The sequence below is a fragment of the Atractosteus spatula genome (assembly GCF_055471065.1).
Source record: "Atractosteus spatula isolate fAtrSpa1 chromosome 17 unlocalized genomic scaffold, fAtrSpa1.hap1 SUPER_17_unloc_6, whole genome shotgun sequence".
Classification (NCBI taxonomy): domain Eukaryota; kingdom Metazoa; phylum Chordata; class Actinopteri; order Semionotiformes; family Lepisosteidae; genus Atractosteus; species Atractosteus spatula.
Genome location: NW_028296638.1, coordinates 325 through 19467, shown reverse-complemented (window position 1 = coordinate 19467; position 19143 = coordinate 325). Strand labels below are relative to the sequence as shown.

General features: G+C 62.6%; 1 protein-coding gene across 1 annotated transcript; it reads left to right on the top strand.

Annotated features, from left to right (window-relative positions):
- Positions 1-1385: 1385 nt before the first annotated feature.
- LOC148810781 (neutral alpha-glucosidase AB-like) lies at positions 1386-6700 on the top strand. The gene is made up of 5 exons (XM_088908933.1): positions 1386-1488; positions 5029-5139; positions 5308-5416; positions 5618-5745; positions 6016-6700. The coding sequence occupies exons 1-5, from the start codon at positions 1469-1471 to the stop codon at positions 6164-6166; spliced, it is 519 nt and encodes a 172-aa protein (XP_088765059.1). The 5' UTR covers positions 1386-1468; the 3' UTR covers positions 6167-6700.
- The last annotated feature ends 12443 nt before the right edge of the window (positions 6701-19143 follow it).

Genomic DNA, 19143 nt, shown 5'->3' with positions numbered 1-19143 from the left:
GAATTGGATGGGGAAAATTTGTGCCTCTCCACAGGTGGATGGAATCTATTGCACAGACCCTCAGCTAATAGTAAATCACCTTGTTTTTGGCAGCTAGGTGTCTCTGTCAAAACTGCTGGGGTTTATAGAGCACCTCCTATTCCCAGACTGGGACTGTGCAGCGATGGGCAGGGAGCAGTCTCACTCCCCTCCCAGCCAAACAAAAATGTGTGCCTCTTCAAAAATATTTCAGATCTACTCTACAGATCCTCAGCTAATTTAGTACATCACCATGGTTTTCTCAGATAAGTGCCTCTGCTAAAGCTGCTGGGGTTTATAAGACCACTTGCTGTTCCCAGACTGGGACCGTGCAGTGATGGGCAGGGAAAAGTGTCAACAACAACCGTGATCCCATCCAAAGTAATGCTGACACTGAAGATCATAGTATTGCGACCAAAACCATAGCTGTGACAGGGAGTAAGCGTACAATAAAAAAACAGTTCTTAGACACAGAGTGGATGACTGGCACTGTTTTGAAAAGGCAGAAACCGTTATGCATCTAAATCACCCAACAGCCAAAAAAAACAAAGGTGGAGTGCGATGCTTGCACTGAGCAGCTTAACTTTGTGTAGGTATGACACAGAATGACAGAGATACTGAATCTGTAGGGTTTCTGTGTTGCTCAGAAAATTGTGATGTTAAAGCCATGGCATTAAAAACTGGGTTCACTTTAATGAACAAATGTGAAGCACTCAGCAGTTTAATACATAATAAGTCAGATGTAACCAAAAAAAAAGTAAAATTGATGTGTCACATGTCAGCATTGGTGCTCAAACAGCGCTGGATTATCTCAGTTTTGGGGCTTATTGTGGTAAGGCAGACAAACAAATGGTAGTTCAGGTGGGTAGCTGCGTCAGCATGCGTAGGCTGCAAAGGAACAAGTAATTGTTTTCTTTCTTTTTTCCCCAGCATGGAATAAACCTACGTTTCGACCGTGGAGCCTTCTTCAGGTGTTAACAGATGGTGTCCAGCGGGGTCAGTGCTGGGGGTCACACTGCCCTGAGGTGTCCAGGGGGGTCAGTACACTGGACCACAGTCCCCTGCCGCAGGGAACACCTGGCCTGGATCGGACTGCTGCGCACTTGGAATCTACAAATCAACAACCTACATAGTGAAGTTTTAACGCAGTGAAACTAAAAAACAAGCGAGAATTACGCCACTTCCTCGGCACGTCCTACACTGCCACCCTGCGCCCTGAGGCAGCTTCGCTCTTGCAACAGTAAAGACAGAGATCCGTCTTGAACACAAACACCTGTACGCGTAACCACCTATCGCGTCCCGCCATGTGCGCCCCCCTCCCTCAGCCTTGCTCATGCATATTCATGAGCCGAGGCTGCGAGCCGGCCAATCAGGGGAGGCTGACGTAACCTCGCGAGAAGCCGGAATACAGAAAAGGAATCGGGAGAGCAAAGCTCAGGTTTGAATCAAGATGGCGACTTACTCTATGAGGTACGGTGTAGCGGCGCCGGCGGCTCGTTTACCTGCCTCCTGTGCTGGATTAGACGAGGCTGCGGCGGCTGGGGGTCTGTCCGACCACGGAGTGTGCAGGGAAGCTGGCGGTGCTGCTCTCTGTCCTCCAAGGTCTGCGGGTTCCCCGAGCCGGCGGTGCCGGGTGGAGGGGCTCCTGGGCGCCGGGTCTGGGGGGATGGAGGAGGCGGTTAGGCCGCAGATCAGGGGTTTAGTTTCGCTGGCCCGGCCAGTGTTATGCGACGCCAGCCGGCGAGGGGGAGGTCGGGTTGGGCCTGGTTGCATCACGCAGCCCGGGGTCTCGGCGGGCTTCCCGGCTCTGAAAATAATAATTGCTTACACTTCTATAGCGCTTTTCTGGACACTCCACTTAAAGCACTTTACAGGTAATAGGGACTCCCCTCCACCACCCCCAATGTGCAGCCCCACCTGGATGATACCGGACCATTCGGGCCCGGACTACCAGACTCGGAGACAGTTTTTACCCCCGCACTATCGAACTATTAAACTCCCAGCCTCTCTCACTCTCACCTATGATCTGAACCTCACAGTACCTTCTTTCTTACCAAAAACTTAAACACACATTGAAAATCTACCTCTACCATACATGTCAAAAGCTCACTCCCCATAATTTCATTCCGTTAATGCATGTTCTTGCACATAACCTGTTACCTTTGTTGTTTTGCACACTGCCTGTTGTCCCTGTCTTTCTTATGTTAAACAATTGAATTGTTTTTTTGTACTACTTATTGTCCGAGAGCTAGCTAAATAGCATTTTGTTATACCATATACAGTGGTGTGAAAAAGTGTTTGCCCCCTTCCTGATTTCTTATTTTTTTGCATGTTTGTCACACTGAAATGTTTCAGATCATCAAACAAATTGAAATATTAGACAAAGAGAACACAAGTAAACACAAAATGCAGTTTTTACATGAAGGTTTTTATTATTAAGGGAAAAAAAATCCAAACCTACATGGCCCTGTGTGAAAAAGTGATTGCCCCCCCTGTTAAAACATAAATCAACTGTGGTTTATCACCTCTTTGGAAAGCTGAGTTCAATTTCTCTAGCCACACCCAGGCCTGATTACTGCCACACCTGTTCTCAATCAAGAAATCACTTAAATAGGACCTGCCTGACAAAGTGAAGTAGACCAAAAGATCCTCAAAAGCTAGACATCATGCTGCGATCCAAACAAATTCAGGAACAAATGAGAAACAGTAATTGAGATTTATCAGTCTGGAAAAGGTTATAAAGCCATTTCTAAAGCTTTGGGACTCCAGTGAACCACAGTGAGAGCCATTATCCACAAATGGCGAAAACATGGAACAGTGGTGAACCTTCCCAGGAGTGGCCGGCCGACCAAAATTACCCCAAGAGCGCAGCGACGACTCATCCAAGAGGTCACAAAAAACCCCACAACAACATCCAAAGAACTGCAGGCTTCACTTGCCTCAGTTAAGGTCAGTGTTCACGACTCCACCATAAGAAAGAGACTGGGCAAAAATGGCCTGCATGGCAGAGTTCCAAGACGAAAACCACTGCTGAGCAAAAAGAACATAAAGGCTCGTCTCAGTTTTGCCAGAAAACATCTTGATGATCCCCAAGACTTTTGGGGAAAATACTCTGTGGACTGACGAGACAAAAGTTGAACTTTTTGGAAGGTGTGTGTCCCATTACATCTGGCGTAAAAGTAACACAGCATTTCAGAAAAGGAACATCATACCAACAGTAAAATATGGTGGTGGTAGTGTGATGGTCTGGGGCTGTTTTGCTGATTCAGGACCTGGAAGACTTGCTGTGGTAAATGGAACCATGAATTCTGCTGTCTACCAAAAAATCCTGAAGGAGAATGTCCGGCCATCTGTTCGTGACCTCAAGCTGAAGCGCACTTGGGTTCTGCAGCAGGACAATGATCCAAAACACACCAGCAAGTCCACCTCTGAATGGCTTAAGAAAAACAAAATGAAGACTTTGGAGTGCCCTAGTCAAAGTCCTGACCTGAATCCGATTGAGATGTTGTGGCATGACCTTAAAAAAGCGGTTAAGGCTCGAAAACCCTCCAATGTGGCTGAATTACAACAATTCTGCAAAGATGAGTGGGCCAAAATTCCTCCACAGCGCTGTAAAAGACTCATTGCCAGTTATCGCGAACGCTTGATTGCAGTTGTTGCTGTTAAGGGTGGCCCAACCAGTTATTAGGTTTAGGGGGCAATCACTTTTTCACACAGGGCCATGTAGGTTTGGATTTTTTTTTCCCTTAATAATAAAAACCTTCATTTAAAAACTGCATTTTGTGTTTACTTGTGTTCTCTTTGTCTAATATTTCAATTTGTTAGATGATCTGAAACATTTCAGTGTGACAAACATGCAAAAAAATAAGAAATCGGGAAGGGGGAAAACACTTTTTCACACCACTGTACCTGTATATGAGTATAATGACAAACTTGAACTTGACGATGCGACATCAGCCACCGTGCACCAGAACGCTCACCACACATCAGCTGTGGTGTCAGGACCAAGTCAGGACCTCGGTTTTACGTCTCAGCCGAAGAACGGTGCCTGTTTACAGTATAGTGTTCCCATCGCTAGTGGGGGATTAGGACCCACGTGGACCACAGGGTGAGCGCCCCCTGCTGGCCCCACTAACACCATTTCCAGCAGCAACCTTAGTTTTTCCCAGGAGGTCTCCCATCCTGGTACTGACCAGGCTCACACCTGCTGAGCTTCAGTGGGCTGCCAGCTGTGAATTGCAGGGTGATATGGCTGCTGAAAATAAGCGCACAGCACAGCACCCGTCTCCCGGGGACACGCAGGGCCGAGCCTCCAGCTGCGCTGTGCTTTAATCCCAGATGTGGTGCCTCCGGGGGAAAGGATTATATAATAGAGACAAAAGTACTCACACTACACTCTCTTCTTTAATTTTCGTGGAGTTTTTCTCCATTTCTCCAGTTCCTCCGTCTTCCAAGCCAGTCCACAATCCGTTCTCTCAATCCTTATTCAGTCCGAGTTCCAAAGTCCGTAAGGTTCCACAAATCCGCGCCATATCCAAATCACAAACCGTAAACTGTAATCCTTTATTTCTTCCATAAATCCATTATGCTTAAATCTGTACCAACACTAACCAAATTCACCTACTGGCTTCTGCACTGGTTCACTGTTTCCAGGGCATATATATTTTGTTTCCTGATGAGACACACCTGTGTCTTGTTGTTTTTCGGACTGAGCCCTTTCCATCTGCGGGTCAGCTGGTTTCTCTTAGCGGCCATCTTGGTCAGGTCTACGTCGAGTAGATACCTGTCCTGGATGACCCTTCCCCTGGTCATCTTACATAGATTAAAATATGGAGCAATCTCCTCTCTGTGTTTCTGCATTCGCCCGTCAGTTCAAGGTGCTTTATTAGCATGACCGATGGGTCCAATCAGTGTTGCCTCTGGGACTGTGGGGTCAGTCCCCTGTCTCTCTCTCTCTGTGTGGCTCTGGGACCGTGTGGTCAGTCCCCTGTCTCTCTCCCTTTATTGCAGGATACTGCGTTTCTGTCTGGCAGGACTGACTCTCTCAGCCCTCTGGCTCCAGCTGGTACAGGCTGTGCATCGCACTAACTTCAAGACCTGCAAGCAGAGCTCCTTCTGCAAGTGAGTGTGAACTCGTCCATTCTCCTGCCTCTGCTGAGATCCTCACACCAGTCTGAGCTGGTCAGCAGAAAGAGCCCCAGTGTCGTCTCTGCGACCACCCAGTGAGACTCTCTGGTGTGTGCATGTGCATGTACGTGCGCCTGTGCTCACGCTGTCCCTCTGTCCCAGGTGCCAGTGGGCTGTCCAGCCTGGCCAGTCCCTCTACAGAGCCCTACTGGACACCCAGCAGCTCAGCGATTCCAGACTCTCCCTGCAACTGCTCAACGAGAACAACAAGGTGAGGAGCAGGTCACCCCAGCCAGTGCCGGGGCTGAGCTGGTCAGTGTCAGTGCCGGGGGGGGCAGAGGTCACTGGGCGGGTGACCTGGTCAGTGTCGAGTGGGCAGAGGTCACTGAGGAGGAACTGACCGGTGAGGCAGGTGACCAGGTCAGTGTTGTGGACGGAGGTTGCTGCGGTTGACCCATGCTGTGTCTCCCAGGTGAAGCTGCTGCCGGAACTGTACAGGCTACAGGGCAACATGACCCGGATCAAGATCAACGAGCTGAAGCCACTGAGGCCCCAGATGGAGGTTCCTGATGTTCTGATCTGTGACCCACCTGCTTACCCGTGAGTAAGACCCGCGCAGGCAGGACCCCAGTTCGGATCCTCACGTCCCTTCTTGCATGTGGGACTCGCCAGCACCTCTGACCCGGGACGGCGAGAGGGTGGGGGGGTATCTGTTCTGTTTGGCTGCCCTGCTTTCCCTCCTGTGAAGCCTCTTGTCTGTTGCTGTGGAAACCACCTCCCTGTAGGAAACCACCCGCCCCGTAGGGGGCGCCCCCTTTGTACATAGCGCTCGTTCACACCACTCACCCCCCCCGAATCTCGTTGCTACAGTGACACGAAGAAGGAGGAGGAGGGAGCGGAGACCCAGGACGGCGGAGCACAGGTGGGAGAGAAGGCAAGTATCCCACAATGCACTGGAGCAGCACGTGCTCGATTGTTGTTTAACGAGGCAGTAAACAAAAGCAATATATTTTACGTTTGAGTTTAATTTCTGAGGGATACAGAAAAGCCGAATTAGAAAGCTAGAAGTGATAGAAACATGATCAGCATCCTTTAAACTCGATTGGTCCGGATCCTGCTGGATCCTGGGATTGTGCGTCCCAGGTTCCGGTGCTCTGGGGCTCCTCAGTCAGTGACGCCTCGATAACGCTTGCCCCCCTCCCCCCCCCACGAAGCAGCAGCAGGAGAAGGAGGAGGACCAGTCAGGAATGTGGGAGACCTTCAAGACCCACAGTGACAGTGCCCGCCGCACTCTCGGCCTGTTCTGGCTCAACGTGGCCCAGACCTGTGTGGACATCGTCTCCAACACCGCCGGCAGGAGCCCTGGGGTGGGGGGGTGTGCAGATGGGGCTGTGGGGCTGTGGGGGTGTGTGCGGATGGGGCTGTGGGGGTGTGTGCGGATGGGACTGTGGGGGTGTGTGCGGATGGGGCTGTGGGGGTGTGTGCGGATGGGACTGTGGGGCCCGGCGGGTTCAGGCTCTGGTCTGGATCGGCGAGTCTTAACTCTGGTCTGGCCCGGAGGACTCTGGTTGTGGTCTGGCCTAGTGGGTCTTGGCTGCGGTCCGGCCCGGTGGGTTCGGACTGCGGGCCGGCCCGGCGGGTTCGGACTGCGGTCCGGTCCGGCGGGTTCGGCTCCGGTCCGGCCCGGCGGATTCGGACTGCGGACCGGCCCGGCGGGTTCAGACTGCGGTCTGGCCCGGCGGGTTCGGACTGCGGTCCGGTTCGGCGGGTTCGGACTGCGGTCCGGCCCGGCGGGTTCAGACTGCGGTCTGGCCCGGCGGGTTCGGACTGCGGTCCGGTTCGGTGGGTTCGGTGGGTTCGGACTGCGGTCCGGCCCGGCGGGTTCAGACTGCGGTCTGGCCCGGCGGGTTCGGACTGCGGTCCGGTTCGGTGGGTTCGGACTGCGGTCCGGCCCGGCGGGTTCGGACTGCGGTCTGGCCCGGCGGGTTCGGACTGCGGTCCGGCCCAGCGGGTTCAGGCTCCGGTCTGGCCCGGCGGATTCGGACTGCGGACCGGCCCGGCGGGTTCAGACTGCGGTCTGGCCCGGCGGGTTCGGACTGCGGTCCGGTCCGGCGGGTTCGGACTGCGGTCCGGCCCGGCGGGTTCAGGCTCCGGTCTGGCCCGGCGGGTTCGGACTGCGGTCCGGTTCGGTGGGTTCGGACTGCGGTCCGGCCCGGCGGGTTCAGACTGCGGTCTGGCCCGGCGGGTTCGGACTGCGGTCCGGTTCGGTGGGTTCGGACTGCGGTCCGGCCCGGCGGGTTCAGACTGCGGTCTGGCCCGGCGGGTTCGGACTGCGGTCCGGTTCGGTGGGTTCGGACTGCGGTCCGGCCCGGCGGGTTCAGGCTCCGGTCTGGCCCGGCGGGTTCGGACTGCGGTCCGGTTCGGTGGGTTCGGACTGCGGTCCGGCCCGGCGGGTTCAGGCTCCGGTCTGGCCCGGCGGGTTCGGACTGCGGTCCGGTTCGGTGGGTTCGGACTGCGGTCCGGCCCGGCGGGTTCAGACTGCGGTCTGGCCCGGCGGGTTCGGACTGCGGTCCGGTTCGGTGGGTTCGGACTGCGGTCCGGCCCGGCGGGTTCAGACTGCGGTCTGGCCCGGCGGGTTCGGACTGCGGTCCGGTTCGGTGGGTTCGGACTGCGGTCTGGCCCGGCGGGTTCGGACTGCGGTCCGGCCCAGCGGGTTCAGGCTCCGGTCTGGCCCGGCGGATTCGGATTGCGGACCGGCCCGGCGGGTTCAGACTGCGGTCTGGCCCGGCAGGTTCGGACTGCGGTCCGGTCCGGCGGGTTCGGACTGCGGTCCGGCCCGGCGGGTTCGGACTTCGGTCCGGCCCGGCGGGTTCAGGCTCCGGTCCGGCCCGGCGGATTCGGACTGCGGACCGGCCCGGCGGGTTCGGACTACGGTCCGGCCTGGCGGGTTTGGACTGCGGTCCGGTCCGGCGGGTTCAGGCTCCGGTCTGGCCCGGCGAATTCAGACTGCGGACCGGCCCGGCGGGTTCAGACTGCGGTCCGGTCCGGCGGGTTCAGGCTCCGGTCTGGCCCGGCGAATTCGGACTGCGGACCGGCCCGGCGGGTTCGGACTGCGGTCCGGCCCGGCGGGTTCAGGCTCCGGTCCGGCCCGGCGAATTCAGACTGCGGACCGGCCCGGCGGGTTCAGACTGCGGTCTGGCCCGGCGGGTTCAGGCTCCGGTCTGGCCCGGCGAATTCAGACTGCGGACCGGCCCGGCGGGTTCAGACTGCGGTCCGGTCCGGCGGGTTCAGGCTCCGGTCTGGCCCGGCGAATTCGGACTGCGGACCGGCCCGGCGGGTTTGGACTGCGGTCCGGCCCGGCGGGTTCAGGCTCCGGTCTGGCCCGGCGAATTCAGACTGCGGACCGGCCCGGCGGGTTCGGACTGCGGTCTGGTCCGGCGGGTTCAGGCTCCGGTCTGGCCCGGCGAATTCGGACTGCGGACCGGCCCGGCGGGTTCGGACTGCGGTCCGGCCCGGCGGGTTCAGGCTCCGGTCTGGCCCGGCGAATTCAGACTGCGGACCGGCCCGGCGGGTTCAGACTGCGGTCTGGTCCGGCGGGTTCAGGCTCCGGTCTGGCCCGGTGAATTCGGACTGCGGACCGGCCCGGCGGGTTCGGACTGCGGTCCGGCCCGGCGGGTTCGGACTGCGGTCTTTGCCTCAGTGCTGCAATGATGTAGTTGGATTCTCTCTTCCTGATCGATCGTGAAGAAATTCCTTCTGAGCAGCGCCGGGGCCTACTGGGCTCTAGTTCCACAGCAGTCGAGTCCAGGCCGGGTCTTACCAGAATGGGGTGTGTGCGGATGGGGCTGTGGGGGTGTGTGGTGGGTGTGTGGGTGTTGGGCGGTGTGTGGGGCTCCTGGGTGCTGTGGGCGTTGGGCAGTGTGTGGGGGTTCTGGGGAGTGTGTGGGCGATGGGCGGTGTGTGGGGGTTCTGGGGGGTGTGTTGGCGTTGGGCGGTGTGTGGGGGTTCTGGGTGCTGTGAGCGTTGGGCGGTGTGTGGGGGTTCTGGGGGCTGTGGGGTGTGGGCGTTGGGCGGTGTGTGGGGGTTCTGGGGGGTGTGTTGGCGTTGGGCGGTGTGTGGGGATTCTGGGTGCTGTGAGCGTTGGGCGGTGTGTGGGGGTTCTGGGGGCTGTGGGGTGTGGGCGTTGGGCGGTGTGTGGGGGTTCTGGGGGCTGTGGTATGTGTGGGCATTGGGCGGTGTGTGGGGGTCCTGGGGAGTGTGGGCGTTGGGTGGTGTGTGGGGGTTCTGGGGGCTGTGGTATGTGTGGGCGTTGGGTGGTGTGTGAGGGTTCTCGGGGCTGTGGTGTGTGTGGGCATTGGGGCGGTGTGTGGGGGTTCTGGGGGCTGTGGGCGTTGGGCGATGTGTGGGGGTTCTGGGGGCTGTGGTATGTGTGGGCATTGGGCGGTGTGTGGGGGTTCTGGGGAGTGTGGGCATTGGGTGGTGTGTGGGGGTTCTGGGGGCTGTGGTATGTGTGGGCGTTGGGCGGTGTGTGAGGGTTCTCGGGGCTGTGGTGTGTGTGGGCATTGGGGCGGTGTGTGGGGGTTCTGGGGGCTGTGGGCGTTGGGCGGTGTGTGGGGGTTCTGGGGGCTGTGGGCGTTGGGCGGTGTGTGGTGGTTCTGGGGGCTGTGGGGGTGTTGGGCCTTGTGTGGGGGTTCTGGGGTGTGTGGGCTTTTGCGGTGTGTGGGGGTTCTATGCGATGTGTTAGCGTTGGGCAGTGTGTGGGGGTTCTGGGGGCTGTGGGGTTATGACGCAGTGGTGGCCAGGCCTGGCGAGGTGTGACGCAGTTGTGGCCGGGCACGGTGAGGTGCGCTGGCAGCTGCAGGGAGTGACACAGTTGTGACCGGGCACGGTGAGGTGCGCCGGCAGCTGTGAGGTGTGACGCAGTGGTGGCCGGGCCTGGCGAGGTGTGACGCAGTTGTGGCCGGGCATGGTGAGGTGCGCTGGCAGCTGCAGGGTGTGACGCAGTTGTGGCCGGGCACGGTGAGGTGCGCCGGCAGCTGCAGGGTGTGACGCAGTGGTGGCCGGGCCTGGCGAGGTGTGACGCAGTTGTGGCCGGGCACGGTGAGGTGCGCCGGCAGCTGCAGGGTGTGACGCAGTGGTGGCCGGGCGCGGTGAGGTGCGCCGGCAGCTGCAGGGTGTGACGCAGTTGTGGCCGGGCACGGTGAGGTGCGCTGGCAGCTGCAGGGTGTGACGCAGTTGTGGCCGGGCACGGTGAGGTGCGCCGGCAGCTGCAGGGTGTGACGCAGTGGTGGCTGGGCCTGGCGAGGTGTGACGCAGTTGTGGCCGGGCACGGTGAGGTGCGCCGGCAGCTGCAGGGTGTGACGCAGTTGTGGCCGGGCACGGTGAGGTGCGCCAGCAGCTGCGAGGTGTGACGCTGTGGTGGCCGGGCCTGGCGAGGTGTGACGCAGTGGTGGCCGGGCGCGGTGAGGTGCGCTGGCAGCTGCAGGGTGTGACGCAGTTGTGACCGGGCACGGTGAGGTGCGCCGGCAGCTGCAGGGTGTGACGCAGTGGTGGCCGGGCGCAGTGAGGTGCGCCGGCAGCTGCAGGGTGTGACGCAGTGGTGGCCGGGCCTGGCGAGGTGTGACGCAGTTGTGGCCGGGCACGGTGAGGTGCGCTGGCAGCTGCGGGGTGTGACGCAGTGGTGGCCGGGCCTGGCGAGGTGTGACGCAGTTGTGGCCGGGCACAGTGAGGTGCGCTGGCAGCTGCGGGGTGTGACACAGTGGTGGCCGGGCAGGGCGAGGTGTGCCGGCAGCTGTGTGACGCAGTGGTGGCTGGGCGTGGGAGGTGCGTTGGCTGTGTGGCAGTGAGGGTGTGTGCGGATGGGTTTGAGGGGGCTTGTGGGCTTTGGGGGTGTGTGATGGGTTTGTGGGGGCTGTGGGGTGTGTGGGCATTGGCGGTGTGTGGGGGCTGTGGGGTGTGTGGGGGTTCAGGGGGGTGTGTGGGCATTGGGCGGTGTGTGGGGGTTCTGGGGGGTGTGTGGGCGTTGGGCGGTACGTGGGGGTTCTGGGGGCTGTGGGCGTTGGGCGGTTTGTGGGGGTTCTGGGGGTGTGTGGGCGTTGGGCGGTGTGTGGGGTTTCTGGGGGGTGTGTGGGCGTTGGGCGGTGTGTGGGGGTTCTGGTGGGTGTGTGGGCGTTGGGCGGTGTGTGGGGGTTCTGGGGGGTGTGTGGGCGTTGAGCGATGTGTGTGGGTTCGGGGGGGTGTGTCGGCGTTGGGCGGTGTGTGGTGTTGTGTGTGTGGGAGTTGGGGTGTGCGGATGGGGCTCTGGTCTGGCCCGGCCCGGTGGGTCCTGTCTGTGGTCTGGCCTGGTGGGACGGTTTCAGGCTGTGGTTTTTCACGGCTGGTTCGGACTGTGGTCTGGCCCGGCGGGTCTGGGCTCTTGTCTGCCCGGCGGGTCTGGGCTGTGGTCTGCCCGGCGGGTCTGGGCTGTGGTCTGCCCCGGTGGGTTCGGACTGTGGTCTGGCCCGGCGGGTTTGGGCTCCGGTCTGGCCCGGTGGGTGTGGGCTGTGGTCTGGCCCGGCGGGTGTGGGCTGTGGTGTGACCCGGCGGGTCTTGGCTTGGTCTGGCCCGACGGGTGTGGGCTCTGGTCTGGCGCTGTGCAGGGGGCTGGCACCTCTGTCTTTGCCTCAGTGCTGCAATGAAGTGGTTGGATTCTCTCTTCCTGATCGATCGTGAAGAAATTCCTTTACCAGATTCTGAGCAGCGCCGGGGCCTACTGGGCTCCAGTTCCACAGCAGTCAAGCCCGGGCCGGGTCTTACCAGAATGGGGTGTGTGCGGATGGGGCTGTGGGGGTGTGTGGTGGGTGTGTGGGCGTTGGGCGGTGTGTGGGGGCTCTGGGGGCTGTGGGCGTTGGGCAGTGTGTGGGGGTTCTGGGGGATTGTGGGCATTGGGCGGTGTGTCAGGGTTTTGGGGGCTGTGGGGTTTGTGGGTGTTGGGCGTTGTGTGGGGGTTCTCGGGGGTGTGTGGGCGTTTGGGCGGTGTGTGGGGGTTCTGGGGGATGTGGGCGTTGGGCGGTGTGTGGGGGTTCTGGGGGCTGTGGCCGTTGGGCGGTGTGTGGGGGTTCTGGGGGCTGTGGGGTGTGTGGGGGTTCTTGGGGGTGTGTGGGCGTTGGGTGGTGTGTGGGGGTTCTGGGGGGTGTGTGGGGGTTCTCGGGGTTGTGTGGGCGTTGGGCGGTGTGTGGGGGATCTCGGGGGTGTGTGGGCGTTGGGCGGGTATGTGGGGGTTCTGGGTGTTTGTGGGCGTTGGGGGGTGTGTGGGGGTTCTCGGGGGTGTGTGGGCGCTGGGCGGTGTGTGGGGGTTCTGGGGGCTGTGGGGTGTGTGGGGGTTCTTGGGGGTGTGTGGGCGTTGGGTGGTGTGTGGGGGTTCTGGGGGGTGTGTGGGGGTTCTCGGGGTTGTGTGGGCGTTGGGCGGTGTGTGGGGGATCTCGGGGGTGTGTGGGCGTTGGGCGGGTATGTGGGGGTTCTGGGTGTTTGTGGGCGTTGGGGGGTGTGTGGGGGTTCTCGGGGGTGTGTGGGCGCTGGGCGGTGTGTGGGGGTTCTGGGGGGTGTGTGGGCGTTGGGCGGTTTTATTGACTGTGGGGTTTGTGGGCGTTGGGCGGTGTGTGGGGGTCTTGGGGGCTGTGGGGTTTGTGGGCGTTGGGCGGTGTGTGGGGGTTCTCAGGGGTCTGTGGGCGCTTGGCGGTGTGTGGAGGTTCTCGGGGGTGTGTGGGCGTTGGGCGGTACGTGGGGGTTCTGGGGGCTGTGAGCGTTGGGCGGTTTGTGGGGGTTCTGGGGGTGTGTGGGCGTTGGGCGGTGTGTGGGGTTTCTGGGGGGTGTGTGGGCGTTGGGCGGTGTGTGGGGGTTCTGGTGGGTGTGTGGGCGTTGGGCGGTGTGTGGGGGTTCTGGGGGGTGTGTGGGCGTTTGGGCGGTATGTGGGGGTTCTGGGGGTGTGTGGGCGTTGGGCGGTATGTGGGGGTTCTGTGGGTTTGTGGGCATTGGGGGGTGTGTGTGGGTTCGGGGGGGTGTGTCGGAGTTGGGCGGTGTGTGGTGTTGTGTGTGTGGGAGTTGGGGTGTGCGGATGGGGCTCTGGTCTGGCCCGGCCCGGCGGGTCCTGTCTGTGGTCTGGCCTGGTGGGACGGTTTCAGGCTGTGGTTTTTCACGGCTGGTTTGGACTGTGGTCTGGCCCGGCGGGTCTGGGCTCTGGTCTGCCCGGCGGGTCTGGGCTGTGGTCTGCCCCGGTGGGTTCGGACTGTGGTCTGGCCCGGCGGGTTTGGGCTCCGGTCTGGCCCGGTGGGTGTGGGCTGTGGTCTGGCCCGGCGGGTGTGGGCTGTGGTCTGACCCGGCGGGTCTTGGCTTGGTCTGGCCCGACGGGTGTGGGCTCTGGTCTGGCGCTGTGCAGGGGGCTGGCACCTCTGTCTTTGCCTCAGTGCTGCAATGATGTGGTTGGATTCTCTCTTCCTGATCGATCGTGAAGAAATTCCTTTACCAGATTCTGAGCAGCGCCGGGGCCTACTGGGCTCCAGTTCCACAGCAGTCAAGCCCGGGCCGGGTCTTACCAGAATGGGGTGTGTGCGGATGGGGCTGTGGGGGTGTGTGGTGGGTGTGTGGGCGTTGGGCGGTGTGTGGGGGCTCTGGGGGCTGTGGGCGTTGGGCAGTGTGTGGGGGTTCTGGGGGATTGTGGGCATTGGGCGGTGTGTCAGGGTTTTGGGGGCTGTGGGGTTTGTGGGTGTTGGGCGTTGTGTGGGGGTTCTCGGGGGTGTGTGGGCGTTTGGGCGGTGTGTGGGGGTTCTAGGGGCTGTGGGCGTTGGGCGGTGTGTGGGGGTTCTGGGGGCTGTGGCCGTTGGGCGGTGTGTGGGGGTTCTGGGGGCTGTGGGGTGTGTGGGGGTTCTTGGGGGTGTGTGGGCGTTGGGCGGTGTGTGGGGGTTCTGGGGGGTGTGTGGGCGTTGGGCGGTGTGTGGGGGTTCTCGGGGTTGTGTGGGCGTTGGGCGGTGTGTGGGGGTTCTGGGGGGTGTGTGGGCGTTGGGCGGTGTGTGGGGGTTCTCGGGGTTGTGTGGGCGTTGGGCGGTGTGTGGGGGATCTCGGGGGTGTGTGGGCGTTGGGCGGTATGTGGGGGTTCTGGGGGTGTGTGGGCGTTGGGCGGTATGTGGGGGTTCTGGGGGTTTGTGGGCATTGGGGGGTGTGTGGGGGTTCTGGGGGGTGTGTGGGCATTGGGCGGTTTTGGGGACTGTGGGGTTTGTGGGCGTTGGGCGGTGTGTGGGGGTCTTGGGGGCTGTGGGGTTTGTGGGCGTTGGGCGGTGTGTGGGGGTTCTCGGGGGTCTGTGGGCGCTTGGCGGTGTGTGGGGGTTCTCGGGGGTGTGTGGGCGTTGGGCGGTGTTTGGGGGTTCTGGGGGGTGTGTGGGCGTTGGGCGGTGTGTGGGGGTTTTGGGGGCTGTGGGGTTTGTGGGTGTTGGGCGGTGTGTGGGGGTTCTCGGGGATGTGTGGGATTTGGGCGGTGTGTGGGGGTTCTGGGGGCTGTGGGGTTTGTGGGCGTTGGGCGGTGTATGAGGGTTCTCGGGGGTGTGTGTGCGTTGGGCGGTGTGTGGGGGTTTTGGGGGCTGTGGGGTTTGTGGGCGTTGGGCGGTGTGTGGGGGTTCTCGGGGGTGTGTGGGCGCTGGGCGGTGTGTGGGGGTTCTGGGGGGTGTGTGGGCGTTGGGCGGTTTTGGGGACTGTGGGGTTTGTGGGCGTTGGGCGGTGTGTGGGGGTCCTGGGGGGTGTGCGGGCGTTGGGTTGTGTGTGGGGGTTCTGGGGGGTGTGTGGGCGTTGGGCGGTGTGTGGGGGTTTTGGGGGCTGTGGGGTTTGTGGGCGCTTGGCGGTGTGTGGGGGTTCTCGGGGGTGTGTGGGCGTTGGGCGGTGTGTGGGGGTTCTGGGGGGTGTGTGGGCGTTGGGCGGTGTGTGGGGGTTTTGAGGGCTGTTGGGTTTGTGGGCGTTGGGCGGTGTGTGGGGGTTCTCGGGGGTGTGTGGGCGTTGGGCGGTGTGTGGGGGTTTTGGGGGCTGTGGGGTTGTATGCGTTGGGCGGTGTGTGGGGGTTTTGGGGGCTGTGGGGTTTGTGGGCGTTGGGCGGTGTGTGGGGGTTCTCGGGGGTGTGTGGGCGTTGGGCGGTGTGTGGGGGTTCTGGGGGGTGTGTGGGCGTTGGGCGGTGTGTGGGGGTTTTGGGGGCTGTGGGGTTTGTGGGAGCTTGGCGGTGTGTGGGGGTTCTCGGGGATGTGTGGGGGTTGGGTGGTGTGTGGGGGTTTTGGGGGCTGTGGGGTTTGTGGGCGTTGGGTGGTTTGTGGGGGTTTTTGGGGCTGTGGGGTGTGTGGGCGTTGGGCGGTGTGTGGGGGTTCTTGGGGGTGTGTGGGCGTTGGGCGGTGTGTGGGGGTTTTGGGGGCAGTGGGGTGTGGGCGTTGGGCGGTGTGTGGGGGTTTTGTGGGGTTTGTGGGGGTTTTGGGGGCTGTGGGGTGTGTGGGCGTTGGGCGGTGTGTTGGGATTTTGGGGGCTGTGGGGTTGTATGCGTTGGGCGGTGTGTGGGGGTTTTGGGGGCTGTGGGGTTTGTGGGTGTTGGGCGGTGTGTGGGGTTCTCGGGGTTGTGGGGGTTTTGGGGGGTGTGTGTGGGTTTTGGTTGCTGTGGGGTTTTTGGTCGTTGGGCGGTGTGTGGGGGTTCTGGGGGGTGTGTGGGCATTGGGCGGTGTGTGGGGGTTCTCGGGGGCTGTGGTGTTTGTGGGCGTTGGGCGGTGTGTGGGGGTTTTGGGGGCTGTGGGGTGTGGGCGTTGGGCGGTGTGTGGGGGTTTTGGGGGCTGTGGGGTTTGTGGGCGTTGGGCGGTGTGTGGGGGTTCTCGGGGGTGTGTGGGCGCCGGGCGGTGTGTGGGGGTTCTGGGGGGTGTGTGGGCGTTGGGCGGTGTGTGGGGGTTCTGGGGGGTGTGTGGGCGCTGGGCGGTGTATGGGGGTTCTGGGGGTTGTGTGCGCGTTGGGCGGTGTGTGGGGGTTCTGGGGGGTGTGTGGGCGTTGGGCGATGTGTGGGGGTTTTGGGGGCTGTGGGGTTTGTGGGCGTTGGGCGGTGTGTGGGGGTTTTGGGGGCTGTGGGGTTTGTGGGCGTTGGGCGGTGTGTGGGGGTTCTCGGGGGTGTGTGGGCGTTGGGCGGTGTGTGGGGGTTCTCGGGGGTGTGTGGGCGTTGGGCGGTGTGTGGGGGTTCAGGGGGGTGTGTGGGCGTTGGGCGGTGTGTGGGGGTTCTTGGGGGTGTGTGGGCGTTGGGTGGTGTGTGGGGGTTCTGGGGGGTGTGTGGGCGTTGGGCGGTGTGTGTGGGTTCGGGGGGGTGTGTGGGCGTTGGGCGGTGTGTGGGGGTTTTGGGGGCTGTGGGGTTTGTGGGCGCTGGGCGGTGTGTGGGGGTTCTCGGGGGTGTGTGGGCGCCGGGCGGTGTGTGGGGGTTCTCGGGGGTGTGTGGGCGCCGGGCGGTGTGTGGGGGTTCTGGGGGGTGTGTGGGCGTTGGGCGGTGTGTGGGGGTTCTGGGGGGTGTGTGGGCGCTGGGCGGTGTATGGGGGTTCTGGGGGTTGTGTGGGCGTTTTGCGGTGTGTGGGGGTTCTGGGGGGTGTGTGGGCGTTGGGCAGTGTGTGGGGGTTTTGGGGGCTGTGGGGTTTGTGGGCGTTGGGCGGTGTGTGGGGGTTCTCGGGGGTGTGTGGGCGTTGGGCGGTGTGTGGGGGTTCAGGGGGGTGTGTGGGCGTTGGGCGGTGTGTGGGGGTTCTTGGGGGTGTGTGGGCGTTGGGCGGTGTGTGTGGGTTGGGGGGTTGTGTGGGCGTTGGGCGGTGTGTGGGGATTTTGGGGGCTGTGGGGTGTGGGCGTTGGGCGGTGTATTGGGGTTTTGGGGGGGGTGTGGGCGTTGGGTGGTGTGTGGGGGTTTTGGGGGTGTGGGGTTTGTATGCGTTGGGCGGTGTGTTGGGGTTTTGGGGGCTGTGGGGTTTGTGGGCGTTGGGCGGTGTGTGGGGGTTTAGGGGGCTGCGGGATGTGGGCGTTGGGCGGTGTGTGGGGGTTCGCGGGGGTGTGTGGGCGTTGGGCGGTGTGTGGGGGTTTAGGGGGCTGCGGGATGTGGGCGTTGGGCGGTGTGTGGGGGTTCGCGGGGGTGTGTGGAAGCTGGGCGGTGTGTGGGGGTTCTGGGGGGTGTGTGGGCGTTGGGCGGTGTGTGGGGGTTCTCGGGGGTGTGTGGGCTCTGGGCGGTGTGTGGGGGTTCTGGGGGGTGTGTGGGCGTTGGGCGGTGTGTGGGGGTTCTCGGGGGTGTGTGGGCGTTGGGCGGTGTGTGGGGGTTTTGGGGGCTGTGGGGTTTGTTGGCGCTGGGCGGTGTGTGGGGGTTCTCGGGGGTGTGTGGGCGCCGGGGGGTGTGTGGGGGTTCTCGGGGGTGTGTGGGCGCCGGGCGGTGTGTGGGGGTTCTGGGGGGTGTGTGGGCGTTGGGCGGTGTGTGGGGGTTCTCGGGGGTGTGTGGGCGTTGGGCGGTGTGTGGGGGTTTAGGGGGCTGTGGGGTGTGGGCATTGGGCGGTGTGTGGGGTTTCTCGGGGGTGTGTGGGCGCTGGGCGGTGTGTGGCGGTTCTGGGGGGTTTGTGGGCGTTGGGCGGTGTGTGGGGGTTCTCGGGGGTGTGTGGGCGTTGGGAGGTGTGTGGGGGTTCTCGGGGGCTGTGGGGTTTGTGGGCGTTGGGCGGTGTGTGGGGGTTTTGGGGGCTGTGGGGTTTGTGGGCGTTGGGCGGTGTGTGGGGGTTCTGGGGGGTGTGTGGGCATTGGGCGGTCTGTGGGGGTTCTGGGTGCTGTGGGCGTTGGGCGGTGTATGGGGGTTTTGGGGGCTGTGGGGTGTGGGCGTTGGGCGGTGTGTGGGGGTTTTGGGGGCTGTGGGGTTTGTGGGCGTTGGGCGGTGTGTGGGGGTTCTCGGGGGTGTGTGGGCGTTGGGCGGTGTGTGGGGGTTCAGGGGGGTGTGTGGGCGTTGGGCGGTGTGTGGGGGTTCTTGGGGGTGTGTGGGCGTTGGGTGGTGTGTGGGGGTTCTGGGGGGTGTGCGGGCGTTGGGCGGTGTGTGGGGATTTTGGGGGCTGTGGGGTGTGGGCGTTGGGCGGTGTATTGGGGTTTTGGGGGGGGTGTGGGCGTTGGGTGGTGTGTGGGGGTTTTGGGGGTGTGGGGTTTGTATGCGTTGGGCGGTGTGTTGGGGTTTTGGGGGCTGTGGGGTTTGTGGGCGTTGGGCGGTGTGTGGGGGTTTAGGGGGCTGCGGGATGTGGGCGTTGGGCGGTGTGTGGGGGTTCTCGGGGGTGTGTGGAAGCTGGGCGGTGTGTGGGGGTTCTGGGGGGTGTGTGGCCGTTGGGCGGTGTGTGGGGGTTCTCGGGGGCTGTGGGGTTTGTGGGCGTTGGGCGGTGTGTGGGGGTTCTCGGGGGTGTGTGGGCTCTGGGCGGTGTGTGGGGGTTCTGGGGGGTGTGTGGGCGTTGGGCGGTGTGTGGGGGTTTTGGGGGCTGTGGGGTTTGTTGGCGCTGGGCGGTGTGTGGGGGTTCTCGGGGGTGTGTGGGCGCCGGGGGGTGTGTGCGGGTTCTCGGGGGTGTGTGGGCGCCGGGCGGTGTGTGGGGGTTCTGGGGGGTGTGTGGGCGTTGGGCGGTGTGTGGGGGTTCTCGGGGGTGTGTGGGCGTTGGGCGGTGTGTGGGGGTTTAGGGGGCTGTGGGGTGTGGGCATTGGGCGGTGTGTGGGGTTTCTCGGGGGTGTGTGGGCGCTGGGCGGTGTGTGGGGGTTCTGGGGGGTTTGTGGGCGTTGGGCGGTGTGTGGGGGTTTTCGGGGGTGTGTGGGCGTTGGGAGGTGTGTGGGGGTTCTCGGGGGCTGTGGGGTTTGTGGGCGTTGGGCGGTGTGTGGGGGTTTTGGGGGCTGTGGGGTTTGTGGGCGTTGGGCGGTGTGTGGGGGTTCTGGGGGGTGTGTGGGCATTGGGCGGTCTGTGGGGGTTCTGGGGGCTGTGGGCGTTGG